The 17,678-nt window shown below is 40.1% G+C and overlaps 1 protein-coding gene across 1 annotated transcript; it reads left to right on the top strand.

The window, feature by feature from the left end:
• Nucleotides 1-420: 420 nt before the first annotated feature.
• Nucleotides 421-1,819, top strand: LOC149004842 (pectate lyase-like). Its single transcript, XM_089168888.1, has 2 exons — nt 421-605; nt 685-1,819. The coding sequence occupies exons 1-2, from the start codon at nt 421-423 to the stop codon at nt 1,817-1,819; spliced, it is 1,320 nt and encodes a 439-aa protein (XP_089025014.1).
• Nucleotides 1,820-17,678: the final 15,859 nt, after the last annotated feature.

The following is a 17,678-nucleotide window of genomic DNA, read 5'->3' as shown; positions in this document are numbered from 1 at the left end:
TACATATGTCAAATTAATAGATAGCCTGACTAATCGCCTGAAACATCTCACCTCTCTTTTACTCTACCAAGATTTAGATATCTTTTGCAATATAAAAAGAGATTGATTATTGTTGTTCTTCATCACTCAACACATCACGCCTAATTAGCATAAATGTTTTCTACATTGTGAAAGGCAAAAGTGGGTATCATTCATTGGAAGGTGTTTGGCTGTTGGGTCTAATCACACTGATCTGGAGCGGTTAGGAGTCTTAAGACCATAGCCATCATCCTTCCAATACAACCTTCTCAGTCTCTTGCATTCCAATCGTTCAAAACAAGAAAAACAAAATTCCCAGTAAAAGAAACCAAACGAGAAAACCCTATAAATCCTTCATAGGGATAGAGAGAAACAGAGTGAGAATAAGAGACACAGATAATAATGGAGTCAATGAAGGTTAACATCTTATTTGCCTTCATTTTCTTGGCCTATGTCGTCAATGCCCACATCGCAGATTTTGATGAGGTGTGGAAGAAACGTGCCAAAGAAGCCGAGGAACGCACTCTCAGAAACTATGATCCTAACCCGGAGAAGATCACAAGCAGTTTCGTCACCAAAGTAGACAAGTGGGTATCTCTGTAAAATTTTCAAATCCTCTGTTTTTGTTTGCAAATTTCTTTACCAACATATTGCTCTGTTGTGCAGTGCATTGAAAGCAACTCATTACCTAGAGAGCAACAGCACCAGAAGAGAATTGAAGAAGTACAACGGACCATGCATGGCTACGAACCCAATTGATAGATGCTGGAGATGCAAGTCTGATTGGCACAAGAACCGAAAGAGCTATGCCAAATGCGTTCTGGGTTTTGGCAGGAAAACCAGAGGAGGCAGGAAGGGACGTTACTATATTGTCACTGATCCTTCGGACAATGATTTGGTGAACCCAAAACGCGGTACCCTTCGACATGCCGTGATTCAACCAGAACCCCTTTGGATCATCTTTGCTCGTAGCATGAACATCCGTCTCAATCAAGAACTCATTGTGACTTCCAACAAAACCATTGATGGCCGTGGTGTTACTGTTCATATCGCCTATGGTGCTGGAATTACTCTCCAATACGTCGACAATGTAATCCTTACTAATCTCCACATCCACCATACTGTCTCCGGCACTGGTGGCTTGATCCGTGACTCCATCAATCATTACGGTCTTCGCACAGGTAGTGATGGCGATGGTATCTCCCTCTTCGGTGCTACCAATGTTTGGATTGATCACATGTCCATGTCTCAATGCAACGATGGAATCATAGATGCAATCATGGGTTCCACTGCAATTACAATCTCGAACAACCATATCACAAATCACAACGAAGTGATGCTTTTTGGAGCAAGTGATAGCTATTCCCCTGATGAGAAGATGCAGATTCCTGTAGCATTCAATCATTTTGGAAGAGGCTTGGTGCAGAGGATGCCAAGATGCAGATGGGGATTTGTTCATGTTGTCAACAATGATTACACTCATTGGGAAATGTATGCAATTGGTGGAAGTCAGCATCCGACAATTGTGAGTCACGGTAACAGATTCATAGCACCACCAAATCTGGCAGCGAAAGAAGTGACAAAGAGGGATTATGCAACTGAGGATGTTTGGAAGTCTTGGACATGGAGGTCTCAAGGAGATTTGTTTATGAATGGTGCTTTCTTTGTTCAATCTGGATCTCCTTTCAGCCGCAAACCATTCTCAAGAAAGGATATGATCTCACACAAGCCAGGTACCTATGTTACCAGGCTTACCCGCTACGCTGGTTGTCTCAATTGTTTCAAAGGCAAGCCTTGCTAAATGGGTCCTGCTGATTCTGCTTCAGTGGTTCCGTGTATATCGGAATTCAGAGGCTTTTGCTTGATCTTCTTCCTTCTTCTTCTTCTTTTTTCTACTTATTATGCTTGTTCCTCTTTGGCTTTCGTTCCATGAGCCAAGAAGAAACTGAATGGAAAAAACATTAAAGGCAGTCGTCCATTCTTACTTATTTGTACCAATTAGTGATTCAATTTAAGAACCCGATTATTATATAGCTAATACTTCTTTATTCTTCTATCAATCTGTCTATCTCTCTATGCTTTTATGCTTTCTACACAAAATGGTAATAATAATAAGGGATACTGTTGTCCCCTTGTACTTTGATTTTATTATTATTTTATCCCTTGTACTTTTAAAATTACTATTCCAATCTTTAACTTTGTCAACAATTACTAATGCCCCCCTACCGTTAAGCTCCGTCAGTTTACTGATGATGTGGCATATATATATATATATATATATATATATATATATATCAAAATTCCAAAAATAAGAATCATTCCAACTAGCTATTGGTTGATTTAACCTGTTTTCTTCATTCAAAGATTGAGTACTCGACTGACTAAGGCATTGGAGGTGTTACTCGGCTAACCCTATAACACCCCACCTGCCGGTATCGGTCCCGCTCAATAACCAGTGGATGTGATCCACAATCAAAAAATCTATAGTTTAGCCATTAGTAATAATAAATGCACATAATATCAAATCAAGAGCAAAGAACAGTCATATACTTAAATAAAAGGATTTACAAGTGTCCAAAATTCAACAAAGGAAATAATATAACCCAAAGAATAAATAAAAGGAAGTGTGTCCAAAAAGGGTGTTTCAGCGGAAGCAAGAGAATATATAAGTCTAATCATTATTTTGGTCTTTCTCGAGGCTAGCACTTTTCTCTTCTAATTTCTCGATATAAGGAGTCATGAAACCCAATAAGCACATTCCATGCACCCGCAAGAGCTGCTTTGTGTTGTGTAGTACAACTTCCCATTGACATCTCCATAGTCTTTTCATGGGCATTCTCCTAGACATACGGAACTTCTCTTGCATCAATATAGCATCTAAATGAAATAGAAATAATCCACAAAAGAGTGAGTTCTGACAAACTCAGTAAGGCAACAAATCTCATATACATATCAACATCATAAACATGATAAATAAATTAAAGGAATGATGATATGCATAAGTATGGATTCATCTAGTAGCCAACCATGCAAGTCTCTACTATGGCAGACATGCTTTAGGATATAACAACAGCCCTCCTCTAAGTAGGTCTCGTCACTCTGATCTCTCACGGACTGGCTACCTTTGTTTGGATCCTGAGTAAAGGTCCTCGTCAATCAACCATGGCTGAGGTTTAGGTCCACAGTCTCTAACCACAACAATTGCTATGAGTACTGGCACGTGTTAGGATTCTAACCCAATGCAAGGTCCTACAACATACTATATATGGTCCAAATAGTTCCGCTATGGCACCAACCAACTCGGTTCAGTATCCTTTTCCACCTAGGAATGAGAATCCTCACGAACTGATTACCTCTATTAGACTTTATTCCCTAACCCTATGGTCATCCACATATTGTTGGGGTGGATGTTGTCATGCCCCTCACGACTTCCAAGCCCCTTTTGGAAGCCCATGAGCCCAACCCTAACATACGCAACCCCACCAAGGCATGATCAACAATGGCCCACTGAGTCTTCGCATGGGCTTAGCTACCATTGTAGGATGAAACATAGTCACGTCACCATTATCATGGTCATTCGGCTTCAATACCCTTGGAGAAAGGGTAGTAGTATGTACGAGTATCTAGTCGTGCAATCTAGATCTCCTAAGTATATAATCCAATAATCAGGATAGTGCTAGGGGCATTAGAGAATAGTGTCCCATACCACAGTCCCAGATATCCCAAGCTAGGAACATCTAGTAAGGATACCCTCAATCATAATTGCAACAACTTACTCCATATCACATAATGAACAAGTACATCTAATCATCATCCACACATGTTATTATAACGAAATCAATTCAAACTACTATAACAACAGATTATATGACTACTTACACATTCAAAATAATAAACAATTTATCAGATTACAAGTCAATTCATATATAAGTAATCGTAACCTTACTTGTCTAAGTGGAAAACTATTGAGAATAAGATTAAACCTCACAAGTAACAACTCTAGTGAACCTCAGAGATCACCCAGATTAGGTTTAAGAAGTTTCATTAAAGTCTGAAATCAAAATGGAGCAAAACTCAAACTGACATGGCTACTGTGACCCATCCGGTCACAAAAGGCGGTTGGTTGGGTCAATCGACCGCCTTGGTCGACCGCCCCCTTCTCGGACAGAATCCCAAGTACTAAATTCAGACTTTTGATAACCCATCCTTAATATGTTTCTGGGATGATTCAAATCCGAATTTCGTCCTTAAAACTCCAGAGAGATCATCACATTCCATATTACAGAAAAGGAAGATTTAGAATCCACTTCATCTCATTCGACAAAATCAACCGTTCATTCGGATATAGAAATCCATCTTCAGATGTGATCTAGTCACGATCATTGATGGAAGGATTCTAAACACTCCAATTCACCATCTACAAAATCTTAGAGGAAGGAACAACACTCTAATAACAAAGAAAAAGAAGTAAGGTGAGAGTGTGTTTAACTAACCTCTACAAGATCCGAAAGTCCAAACGAGATCCAAACCTTCTTCATGATTCGAAAGTTCTTCACCACAAATCACGTGTAAACCATCCACAACAGCCTCCACAAATAAAATAATATGAAATTAGGTCGTCGATGACTATTTATAGAGAGTCGGGGGCAAATCATGGTTTAAAACCCGCAAGAGGACCGACTGATCGCTTGGGTCGGTTGGTTGGGTCAATCAACCGCCCTCCAGTAATTTTCAATACTTGGGTGCTTTGCTCATTCGGTTGATCTCCGACTCCAATCTAACTTAAACCAACACGAGGGGGGTCCTTTCCTTGATCTTGGACATCTTCAAACTCGACTTGGCTAGAGATCCACCTTCCTAGTCCATCAAGGTTTCCATTGGATCTCCTTCAGGTTCCCAGTTTGGCAGATTCTTCATTGATAGAATCTAGATCCATGGGCTTAAGGTATGGATCATGGGCTTCAATAGGGATAGCCCACAATTTCTTTCTGCTGGAACTTTAGGTACTCGAACTTGCAATATGGATCTCGGGTTAGAATTACGGGGGTTATTACATCCTCCCCTCCTAACAAGAAATTTTGTCCTTGAAATTTGTAATGTACCTATGTGTGAAAAAAGATGGGGGTATTTGGCTCACATCTCATCTTCTTTTTCCCAAAATGCTTCTTTAAAAGAATGATTCTTCCATCTGATCTTCACCAGGGGTATGGTCCGATTCCTTAGCTACTTGTCCTCTCGGTCCAAAATTTCAGCAGGTTCTTCTTCATAAGTTAGGTCCACACTTAAAACCTTAGGTTATTGTTAGAGCAATTGATCTGAGTTTGCTAAGCATTGCCTTAGCATAGAAACATGGAATACATCATGCACACCAGCTAAAAATGGAGGAAGGATGAACCTGTAGGCAACTGATCCATCCTTTTCAGTAATCTCAAAGGATCCAATATATCTAGGGCTAAGCTTCCATTTTATATTATATCTCATAACACCTTTCATAGGTGACACCTTCAAGAAAGCCCGCTCTTCAATTCTAAATCTGACCTTATTTGCGTAGGGCTTCTATAGAGGGTGAGCAGCCATGATTCGTTCTCTAATCATATCAACCATAGAGTTGGTGATCTCAATTATGTTAGGGCCAAGGACACGCCATTCCCCAATTTCATCCCAAAAGAGAGGAGTCCTACAAGTCTTTCCAAACAGAGCTTTAAATGGGCCCATACCAATCGTCGATTGGTAATTGTTGCTGTAAGCAAACTTCACTAGAGCTAAGTTGTCATCCCAGTTACCTCCCATATCAACAACACATGCCCGGAGCATATCTTCAAGAATTGGAATGGTTCTTTCTAATTGTCCATCCATCTAAGGATGATGGGTCATGCTTAGATTCAACTGTGTCCCTAGAGCTTTCTGTAAACTATTCTCGAATCGAGAGGTGAACCTTGGATCTCTGTCTGATACAATACTGACTGGCACACCCTACAGTCTCACCACATTGTCTACATACAGCCTCACTAATCTATCCATGATATAAGTGATCTTCATCAGTATAAAGTGAGTCGATTTAGTCAGTCGGTCCACTACCTCCCACACTGTGGCATTCCCTTTACTTGTTTGAGGTAGACCTATAACAAAATCCATGGTGATATCCTCTCATTTCCAACTAGGTACGGGAAGTGGTTGCAAAAGACCAGACAATGGCTGCCTAACAGCTTTCACCCGTTGACAAGTTCCACACTTGGCAACAAAGTCTTCCACATCATTCTTCATTATAGACCACCAAAAATATCCTTCCATATCCTGATACATCTTCGTACTACTCAGATGAATGGTGAAAATGAATTGATGAGCACCAGTCACGATTTCTTCCCTAAGGTCCTCAATAGCTAGAACACAAATAATCCCTCTGAAAACTAGAGTACCATCAGAGGTTAAAGAGAAACATGCCACTTCTCTAGAGTCTAGAGAAATCAAACCAAACTTTTTCTTCAGTTCTAAGTCAGTCGATTGCAAAGCGATGATTATGTCCCTCAAACTCGGTCAGACTGATATAGCTGAAAGAATAGCTTTAAAACCTTCTGGTACAATCTCAAGCCCAAATTCAATGATGGAAAATAACAAGGACTTACTTAGAGAAGCAAGATCTACATTCTGTCGATTACTCTTTCTACTTAAAGTGTCTGCAACTACATTTGCTTTCCCTAGATGATATTGAATATCACAGTCATAATCCTTCACCAATGCCCCATCTATGTTGTCTCATATTCAGTTATTTCTGAGTGAAGAAATACTTAAGACTCTTATGATCGGTGTATATTGCTATCTTCTCACCATACAGCTAATGACAACAAATTTTCAGAGCAAAAATCATTGCTGCCAGTTCCAAGTCATTAGTAGGTAGTTATGCTCATAATTCCTCAACCGTCTAGATGCGCAAGCCACTACCTTGCCATGCTACATTAGAACGCATCCCAAATGAACTTTAGAGGCATTTGTATACTGCGTCAAACCTCCAGAGTTATCTGGTATAGTCAACAATGGAGCATTAGTCAACCTCTTCTTCAGTTCTAGAAAATTCTCTTCATAGGCTTCACTCCAATCAAACTTAATTCCCTTTCTGGTAAGCTTCGTCATAGGAGCCGATAGTTTAAAGAAATTCTCAATGACAGCCAGACCCAAAAAACTTCTAATTCAGTGATTGTCTTAGGTCTATCCCAATCTACCACAGCCTTCACCTTCATAGGATCAACTTTAATTCCTTTAGCTGACACAATATGACCCTGGAAAACAACCTTGGACAACCAAAACTCACACTTGCTGAGTTTTGCAAACAACTACTTATCTCTCAACCGCTATAAGGCAAACTTAAGTGCTCAACATAATCTTTCTCATTCTTTGAATATATTAGAAAATAATCAATGAATACTATGACAAATTTGTCCAAAACATCCTGAAATACTCAATTCATCAAATCCATGAATGCTACAGGCGCATTAATAAGACCAAATGGCATGACTTGAAATTCAAAATGCCCATATCTGGTTCTAACGTCGTCTTGCAAATATCACTGGACTTCACTCTCAGCTGATGATATCTAGACCTCAAATCCATCTTCAAGAACACAACCACACCTTTCAACTGATTAAACAAGTCATCAATCCTAGGAAGAGGGTATTTGTTTTGATTCTCAACTTGTTCAATTCACGATAATCTATGCACAGCCGCAACACGGGGGCACCCCGCGGCGATGAATAAACCCCTTGTCTAGCAACTCATTCAACTAAGATTGGAGTTCCATTAACTCAGTTGGAGCCATTTGATATAGAGCCTTTGAAACTGGAGTTTCTCCTTAAACTAGATCAATGGTGAACTCTAATTTCCTTTCTTTGACTTTAGTATCATACAACTGTTTCCCACCTTCCAGAGTATCCACTGAAGAGGCAAGTAGTCCAACATATTTAGTTAATTGACTGACTCTTATTCAAATGGAGGGGCATCTTTAGGATGAAACAACACTTTCCTTTTAAAACATAAGATAATGGCTTGATGTTTCGTTAGCCAATCCATTCCGAGTATCACATTAAAGTCCTTCATATCCAATTTCCCTAATCGGGCTTCTAGATTTCTATTGGCAATGGTCACTGGACAAGATTCTAATACCTCATCTAATCTCACAACAAACCTAGTAAGAGTACTAATAACAAGTCCCCTTTCCAACTTCTTAAGAATAACTGGGATGCAACTCACAAATGTAGATGCAATGAATGAATGAGATGCACCAATGTCAAAAAGTACAAAGGTGAAGATAGATGGTACTAGAATAATATCTGTGACCACATCATGATTGGACATGACCTTAGTGCTAGTAATACTATAGACTATCCTTGCTGAAGGATTTTGTGTCGGTCTTTCCATAGATGACAAATGTGGATTAGGTCTTTGAGTGCAGTCACAAGGATAGTGGCCTATCTTCCTACAGATGAAACATGTAACACCTCTCATGCCTATAGGTCTTTGATTACTCTCTACTGGACCAGGGTTAGCATAAACTGGTCCAGTAGCATGACTTCCCAACAGCTAGACGTATTGGTCCATTGTTTGACCCATAACTCGATCCAAAGCTAGCACCTCTAGACTAATATGTAGGGGTAGGGTATAAAGCAGGCCTAGAAAATCTTCTGTTAGAGTCCACTAGATTATTCCTGCTTGCCATTGTTCTCTACAGCTAGTAGTTCTCTCTTTCACTTTCTTCAACTTTCTTGGCATTTTGAACTACTTGATCGTAGCTTTCCACCAGCTAAATAGCAAGGTAGGTCTTGATCAACGATCTCAGTCCCTTAAAGAACTTCTTCGCCTTCTCCAGATCAATCTTTATAGCTCGGGGGCAATGAAGAAGAGTTCCTCGAACTTCTGCTGGTATTCCAAGACCGAACTGGAACCTAGAGTAAGAGCCATAAACTCAAATTCCTTAGCATCTTTCACGACGCCCGAAAAATAATTCCTACAGAAAGCTTCTAAAAATATATTCTATGTGATGTCCTAATGCAAAGCTTCCAAAACTAGCTGAGTGGCATTCCACGAAGCATCTGCCTCATGTTGCAGCTTATGCTCGGCACAAAGAATCTTCTGAGCTTCATTACAACGGAGGTTTCGGAAAGCCTTCTCCATCTCTCTTAACCACTTATTCAGTAGCAACACATCTTTTGCATCCTCATCCTAGCATGTGGTCCAAGAGCGGACGCATCAGGTATTAACACTGTTCTTGCAATTCCAACTCCATAAGGGTTAAGAGCGGTTTATTTGACTTGCTGCGTTGCTATATATATCCTTGCATCATATTGTTGAATTAAGCTTGCTACTGATGCATTACGTTCCCCAAAATATTCATAACATCTACACCATAACCACAACAGGGGGATTTGGTGGGTAAGGGTTTCAACCAGCTAGAGGCTCTCCATTTTCTAGATTCCTGGCATTCACTTTGTCAGCAGCAATGTCAACATTAGGATGGCCATTCACATTATTTCCATCGGCAATTTGGTCATCATTCACACTTCGGTTCCTTAACTGCACCATCCTATGAATTTCCATTTTGAAAAACATTGCACTGTTAGGCCAAGGAAAAACTTTTCTTCATACAAAACACACTTCATTTCATGCAAACATAAGCAAACAAGGATTGAGTTCAACAGAGATTTCCATAAAACCAAAATAGAATTAGAATCAAGCAAAACTGGGTTTCTGGACACCAATCGGTCACTTATGGCGGTTGATTGGTTCAATCAACTAGCTCAAGTGACTGCCCACTTTTCCATGATGAAATTAAGTTGATTGGTTCAATTGACCAGCTCAAGTGACCGCCCGCCTGTCCACGACGAAACTTAGTATAAACACGTGATTTGGGTCCCATTTTCACTCCAACACTTCTCAAACCCATGGAGCTCTGCAGAACTTTGTTCTTAGGTCAAGAGAGGATTTTTGAGGAATCCATTGACTACAAATCCTCCTTCTACAGGATCCATTCACACGTCACAGGTAATTTACCCGTCAAATCTCTCTTTTCAAGGTTAGGTTGTCAGTTTGCAATCTAGCTTCTCTTTCTAGGTTTTCTTTGTTGTAAAACCATTTCTTTTCTTCTTTTAATGATGTCTAGGCATAGATCTACTGTTCTTTATGCTTCTAGACAACCGTGGACATCTCATTGATAATTTCTAACTTCTTCTTTTCTCAAAATAATCCAGATTTCACTCAAATGGCAGCCCATGGAGGTAGGATAGTCCCCATTTGCCGTCATGGTGGTGGACGTGGTCACACAGATGCACCTATTGGGCGAAGTTCACTCACCAGAGATGCTGGCTAGCTCAGAGGAGGAGGGAGGTGACGATGCCATGGATGAGGATGCAAAGGATGACCAAGGAGACTTGCCACCATCATCCCAATTTGGAGGTAGGAGGCCCACCTAGGACTCAGGGGATATTGGAGGAGGCATAGACCTCAACACCTACTCGGGCCGGAAATTCGGACTTAGGTGAGATTCTCACTCGAGTGGGGAACCTAGAGCAGTGCCAGACAGTGATGGGTGATTAGTTGGTAGAGTGCCTGGAGATCCTTTGCCTACTGAGGCCAGCACCACCACCACCACCACATGACTAGATCAACTTTTATGCTCCTTTTTGTTTCTCAACATAGACTGACCTAGGTTTTAGTTTTATTTTTATTTTTGCCACAGTTGCATTTTCCTAGTTGTTTCGACTGGTAATGCATGAGTTTAGCATGCTTCAACTTATGTAGAAACTTATCTTTATTAATGAGATTCAATTATGCTTGTTGCATTTTTATTTATTGTATCTTATGCATTTCTTGTTGATTATTATTGTGGAATGCATTCTCGCTTTATTTATGGTAACTTATGCAAACTCGAAGTTCATTTACTTTACTATTCCATTTGCTAGCGTAAATGGAGTCACGAAACCCTCCCTCATCAATGTATCTAGATGGCCAACAACTTGAATCCTCTTGCCATCAATAGGTGCTATAAGCGCACTCCATGTATCTGTAGGAGGCTTCGTGTTTTCAGCACCACTTCCCATTGACGTCTCATAGTCTCATCATGGGGATTCTCCCAGACATACGAAACTTCTCTCGCGTCAGTATAGTCATTTGAATAAAATAGATATAATCCACAAAAGAATGAGTAATGACGAGCTCAAGGCAACAAATCTCATATACATATCAACATCATAAACATGATAAATAAATTAAAGGAAAGATGATATGCATAAGTATGGATGCATCTAGTAGCTAACCATGCAAGTCTCTACTATGGTAGACATGCTTTAAGATATAACACCAGCCCCCTCTGGGTAGGTCTCATCACTCTGATCCCTCACGAACTGGCTACCTCTGTTAGGATCTGAGCAAGAGGTACGATCATCATCAATAAACCATGGCTGGGGTTTAGGTTCCACACTCTCTCACCACAACCATTGGCATAAGTACTAGCGTATGTAAGGGATTCTAACCCAATGCAAGGTCCTATGGTAACATACTACATATGGTCTAGATACTTCCCCTATGGAACCAACTAATTCAGTTCAGTATCCTTCTGCCCCTAAGAATGAGAATCCTCATGAACTGATTACCTCTGTTAAACTCCATTCCCTAACCCTATTGTCATCCATATATTGTTGGGGCGGATGCTATCATGCCCCTCAAGACTCCCAAGACGCTTTTGGAAGCCCATGAGCCCAACCCGGACATATGCAACCCTACCAACGCATGATCAACAGTGGACCACTAAGTCTCCGCACAGACTGGCTACCCTTGTAGGATGAAACAGAGTCACATCACTGTTATCACAGGTCATTCATCTTTAATACCCCTGCCAAAAGGGTAATAGCATGTATGGGTATCTAACCGTTCAATCTAGACCTCCTAGGTATGTAGTCCAACAAACATGATAGTGCTAGGGGCATTAGAGAACACTCCCATACCATAGTCCCTGATATCCCAAGCAAGGAATACCTAGTAAGGATACCCTCAATCATAGTTGGAACAACACATCATTCCATATCACATAATAAACAAGTACATCTAATCATCATCCACACATGTTATTATCAAGAAATCAATTCAAATTACTATAACAACAGATTATAAGACTGCTTACACATTCCAAGTAATAAATAGTTTATCACATTACAAGTCGATTCATACATAAGTAATTGTAACCTTAGCTGTCTAAGTGGAAGAACTACTGAGAATAAGATTAAACCTCACAAGTAACAACTCTAGCAGACCTCAGAGATCTCCTAGATTAGGGTTAAGAAGTTTCATTAAAGTCTGAATTCAGAATAGAGCAAAACTCAAATTGACATGGCTACTATGACCTAGACTATCGCTCAAGGTGGTTGGTTGGGTCAATCAACCTCCCTGATCGACCACCCCCTTCTCAGGCATATTTCGAAGTCCAAAATTCAGACTTTTGATCACTCATCCTTGATCTATTTTTGGGATGATACAAATTCAAATTTCGTCCTTAGAACTCTAGAGAGATCATCACATTCCAAATTATAGAAGAGGAAGAATTAGTATCCACTTCATCTCATTCGAAAAAATCAACCCTTGATTTAGATATAGAAATCCATCTTTAGGCGTGATCTATTCACTGTCATTGATGGGAAGGATTCTAAACACTCCAATTTACGATCTATAGAATCTCAGAGGAAAGAACAATACTTTAATAACAAGGGAAAACAAGTAAGGAGAGAGCTAACCTCTAAAAGATCCAGAAGTCCAAGCGAGATCCAAATCTTCTTCGCGATTAGAGAGGTCTTCACCACCAACCACATGTACTTTTTCTCCCAACCATCCACAACAGACTCTACAAATAAAATAATTCAAAATTAGGTCGTGGATGACTATTTATAAAGAGTTGGGGGCAAATCAGGGTTTAGAACCCGCAAAAGGACTGACCAGTCACTTGGGCTGGTTGGTTGAGTCAATTAACTGCCTTAAGCAACCGCCCAAGTACTGAAACCCCTAGTACTTTTCAGTACTTGGGTGCTCTACTTATCCGGTTGATCCCCGACACCAATCTAACTTAAACCAACACGTGGGGGTGGACCTTACCGTGAGCTCAAACATTTTCAAACTCGACTTGTCTCAAGCTAGAGATCCACCTTCCTAGTCCATCAGGGTTTCAATTGGATCCCCTTCGGGTTCCCAGTATCCTAGGTTCTTCATCAATAGAATCCAAATCCATGGGCTTAGGGTATGGATCATAAGCTTCAATCTGGATAGCCCACAATTACGGGGGTACTTCAGGTACTCAAACCCGCAATATAGTTCACGATTTAGAATTACAGGGGTTATTACAAACTCAGTTGAGCAAGTTTTTGCAGGTACACTTCAACATGCGGTCGAGCAGGATTTCGAAGCAACAATTGGCACCGTTTGTGGGAAATTGATCAAAAAATCATCATGCATACTAGATCAGGAAGGGTAGTTGGAGATGATTCGAGTGAAGGCAAACGAGAGATTAACAAAGTTGATGCACCCCCAAGGAATCAAAAAAGTTCCTCATCATGATGTCCTTGCAGATCTATCCAATCAGTTCATACAATTGGTAATTCCATAAGCAAATCTTAGACCTAAACGAACTAATTAGGGCAAGCATCTGTCAACAAGTAGCAGTGCCGAGGACCGGCCAACAGGTTAATCCTACTCATCTAGATGACAATGGAGATGATAACCGTCAAGGCGAAAAGAGGTATAAGCACCCCAACGATCCCCAAGAAGGGGACAATAATGGAGTTATGACCAAGCATGCTGATTATGTAAACAAGCGGATCGAAGAACTTGATGAGAAGTTGAAAAGGCAAAATGATTCGGGCAAGGATGCTTTATATTCAGTTCTGAAAGAAAATCCTTTTGTCTGAGCAATCTTGGAAGCAAAGATGCCAATTCAAGTGCCCGACTTGCACCATGTTTGACGGCACAAGATGCCCAAGACATCACATCATGCACTATAAGTCTATCATGTCCTCATACAGACATAGTGAAGCATCCATGTGCAGAATCTTTCCTGCTTCATTAATTGGAGCCTCATCCGAATGGTTTATGGGACTAGATGGTATAATTGAAAATTTTGACCATCTAGGTCAGGTTTTCATATCACGCTTCCAAAGTGGAGTAAGTGTAATGAAAAAAGAAGACACTTTGTTCTCTATCAAACAAGGACATACGGAGTCAATTAGAAGCTATCTTCAAAGATTTAACAATCTAACTATTCAGATATAGAATTTAGATGAGAAGATCACTTTTCATGCACTTTATCAAAGGCTCAATCATGAGGGACTCCTAAAACATCTGTTGTTAGATATGCATGAGACATATGTAGACTTGCTCGAATGATGTCATAAGCAGGCTGAGATATGAAAATCCATAAAGTTTCAGAAGAAAGAGCCGACCACAAGGACAAACAAAAATAAGGAAACATTCTAGCAAAGCAGGAATCCAACCACAGATCTAAGAAAAGGTGGGTAGATGGAGTTGGCAAAGCAACCTGAGGGAACATACACCCCCCCTGAACACTAAAAGGTCATAGATTCTGATGCAAGTCAAAGGCCAAGGACTTCTTGAATGGTTGAACAAGCTTCAATCCCTACCAGAAGGTTGTGATAGAAGCAAGTATTGTGAGTTCCACAAGGATCATGGTCATTGGACTAATGATTGCAAGCATTTGAAGATAGAGATTGAAAAGTTAATCTCACACATGCAAATGAAAAAGTATGTTCGAGCTAAGCAAAGAGCTCTTCAACCATCTAATTGAGATAGGAAGAGAGCAAGGTCAACCTGCAAAGAACCGCATCGATGCCCTAGCAGAGGTCAACCCAGGAATAGAGACGACAATAGAAATCGATCTCCGATTTATATAATGCTTGGTTGCCCAACGGAAGAGTCAACTCGGCAAGCTAAGAGGAAGGCTCGATACATAGGGATTGTTGAACTTGAAAGATCATACGTGAAGGTACTAGCATAACCAATTATCTTTTCTTCTAAAGATGTGCAAGGTGTAAAGACTCCCCAAGATGATGCTCTTGTGATAAAAGTCATTTTAGCTAGAACTGAAGTCCACAATCTTAGTAGATATTGGCTCTTTGGCAGACATATTATCTCTGGAAGCTTTTAGGGAATTGAAATTAAGTGAAGACATGCTTGTCCCATTCGGAGCTCAGTTATATGGATTCACAAGATTTTCCACTCGAGCAGAAGGAATGATTAGGTTAGATCTTTGGATTGGTGAACACCTAGGAGACAAGATCGTCTAATTGAACTTTATGGTTGTTCGGTATTTGTTAGCATATAAAGTCTTTTATGTTGACCAACTCTCTATGCTCTAGATGTATTGGTGTCAACATTACATATGAAGATATAGTTCCTGACCAAGCATGGTATTGGAGAATGTAGTGCCGACCAGAAGTCTAGTCGACAGAGTTATATTAATTATATCAGGAAAAGAGCAAAAACCAGTTCGACCATGTCTGTTGAAGTTGAGGATGATCAAGATGAAGAAGTGATGCAGAGAGCTAAACCGATCGAGAAGCTTAAAAGAATTTGTCTCAATCCTGAGCAACCAACTCAGGGGACAATGCTTGGAGCTAAGCAAGGAGTAGACTTCAAATCCTAATTAACTAAAATTCTAGAAGAGAACTCAGATGTCTTTTCTTGGTTGGTAGATGATATGTCCGGCATAGACAGACGAGTAGCCAAACACATACCATGCATTGATCCTCAAGGGATTCTGGTTGTCCAAAAAAGAAGGAACTTCTCTATCGAGAAGCATGAGGCAATCCAAACGAAGGTTCAAAAATTGAAGCAGTCAGGTTTCATAAGACGGATTAACCATCCAACCTGGTCCGTTGATGTAGTAATGGTCAAGAAAGCCAACAGTAAATGGCGAATGTGCAAGGACTACACCAACCTCAACAAAGCATGTCCCAAAGATTTTTACCCCCTTGCAAGACTTGACCTCCTCATAGATGCAACTGTTGAACATGAAATGCTTAGTTTCATGGATGTCTATTCTGGGTATAGTCAGATCCTGATACACCCAGACGATGAAAAACATACAACCTTTATGACTGATAGAGACAATTACTATTATAAGGTGATGCCCTTTAGTCTAAAGAATGCAAGAGCTACCTATCAGAGTGCAATCAACAAAATCTTTGCCAACCAGATTGGTAGCAGAAACATGGAAGTCTACGTAGATGACATGCTAGTGAAAAGTATTGTGAAGACTGACCACTTGACCAACCTAGCTGAAGTATTTGATGTACTTCGAACATACATAATGAAGGTTAATCTAGAAAAATGCACTTTTGGAGTATCATCTGTAAAATTCTTAGGTTTCATGGTATCTCATATGGGAATCGAAGCAAATCTAGAGAAGATCAAAGCAATTCAAAATATGAAGCCACCAAAAGCATCAAAGAAGTGCAAGGCCTCACTGGTCAGGTAGCGGCCTTGAACAGATTCATTGCTCGATTAGGGGAAAAGTGTCTGCCATTTTTCAAGGCTTTGAAAAATATATCCAATCAGAAAATAGAAATATGGAACGAAGAATGCCAGAAAGCTTTCGATGAACTAAAAGAGAAATTGTCACATCCACCTCTACTCGTCCAACCGACATCCTTTGTTGCAATTAGTGCAGTGCTCATCTAGGAAGAAGGTAGCGTAAAAAACCAGTTTATTATATAAGTCATGTATTGATCGATGCAGAAACTAGGTATCCTAAAGTGGACAAACAAGCATTAGCTTTAGTCACAACAACACGAAAGCTCCAACCATACTTCCAGTCAGGCCCTATTTTTTGTGCTCACCAATTTTCCTCTGAAGTAGATATTGCATCGACCAGACCTTGTAGGTCGACTTGTAACCCGACGATTGAATTAAGCGAACATCATATATAGTTTCAACCCCAGCCCACCATCAAGGCTCAAGCTCTGGAAAATTTCATTCTCGAAACTCCACAAGACAAGAATGAAGAAAATAAATTCACTGTCGAATCAATAAAAAGATGAATCCTATCTGTGGAAGGATCTAGAATTGCGCAAGGAAATGAAGTTGGATTACTTCTACAAAGTCTAGGAGGATTTGAAATAAAGTATGCACTCCATTTGAAATTCTAAGCCTCTAATAATGAAGCAGAGTATGACGCCTTATTGGCCAGCTTCAGGCTAGCAATAGCCCAAGGGATCCAGAACCTAGAAATCAAAAGCGATTCACAATTAATTGTGAACCAGGTAAATGGAATATATGAAGCAAAAGAAAAAAGGATGGGCAAGTATCTAAGTTTAGTTAACCAATATAGAAAATACTTCATAGGCTTGCTAGTCAAACAAGTACCTCGAGCGAAGAACAACCAGTCAAATGAGCAATCTTGCTTAGCTACAAAAGATTTGGACGTCACAAAGCCAGTGAATTCCCTAGAAGAACTAGTAAGTCCGAGAATCTATGTGGTCGACCACATACAGATACAGATACAGATACAAACCGAGCAAAGCTTGATGGATTCGATCATTCAATACTTAAGAGCATGATCAACTTCCAAAAGATAAAAAAGAAGCCTGAACAGTTTAACAAAGAACTGCTTAGTATAC

The sequence above is a fragment of the Hakea prostrata genome, chromosome 9 (genome assembly GCF_041222555.1).
Source record: "Hakea prostrata isolate BN-2017 chromosome 9, UWA_Hpros_2, whole genome shotgun sequence".
In the NCBI taxonomy this organism is placed as follows: Eukaryota; Viridiplantae; Streptophyta; class Magnoliopsida; order Proteales; family Proteaceae; genus Hakea; species Hakea prostrata.
This window is presented reverse-complemented; position numbering and strand designations above follow the sequence as displayed.

Coding starts and splice junctions, on each gene's coding strand:
- LOC149004842 (XM_089168888.1), top strand. CDS start 421: ATGGAGTCAATGAAGGTTAACATCTTATTTGCCTTCATTTTCTTGGCC. Junction 606..684: donor TTCGTCACCAAAGTAGACAA/GTGGGTATCTCT, acceptor TCTGTTGTGCAG/TGCATTGAAAGCAACTCATT.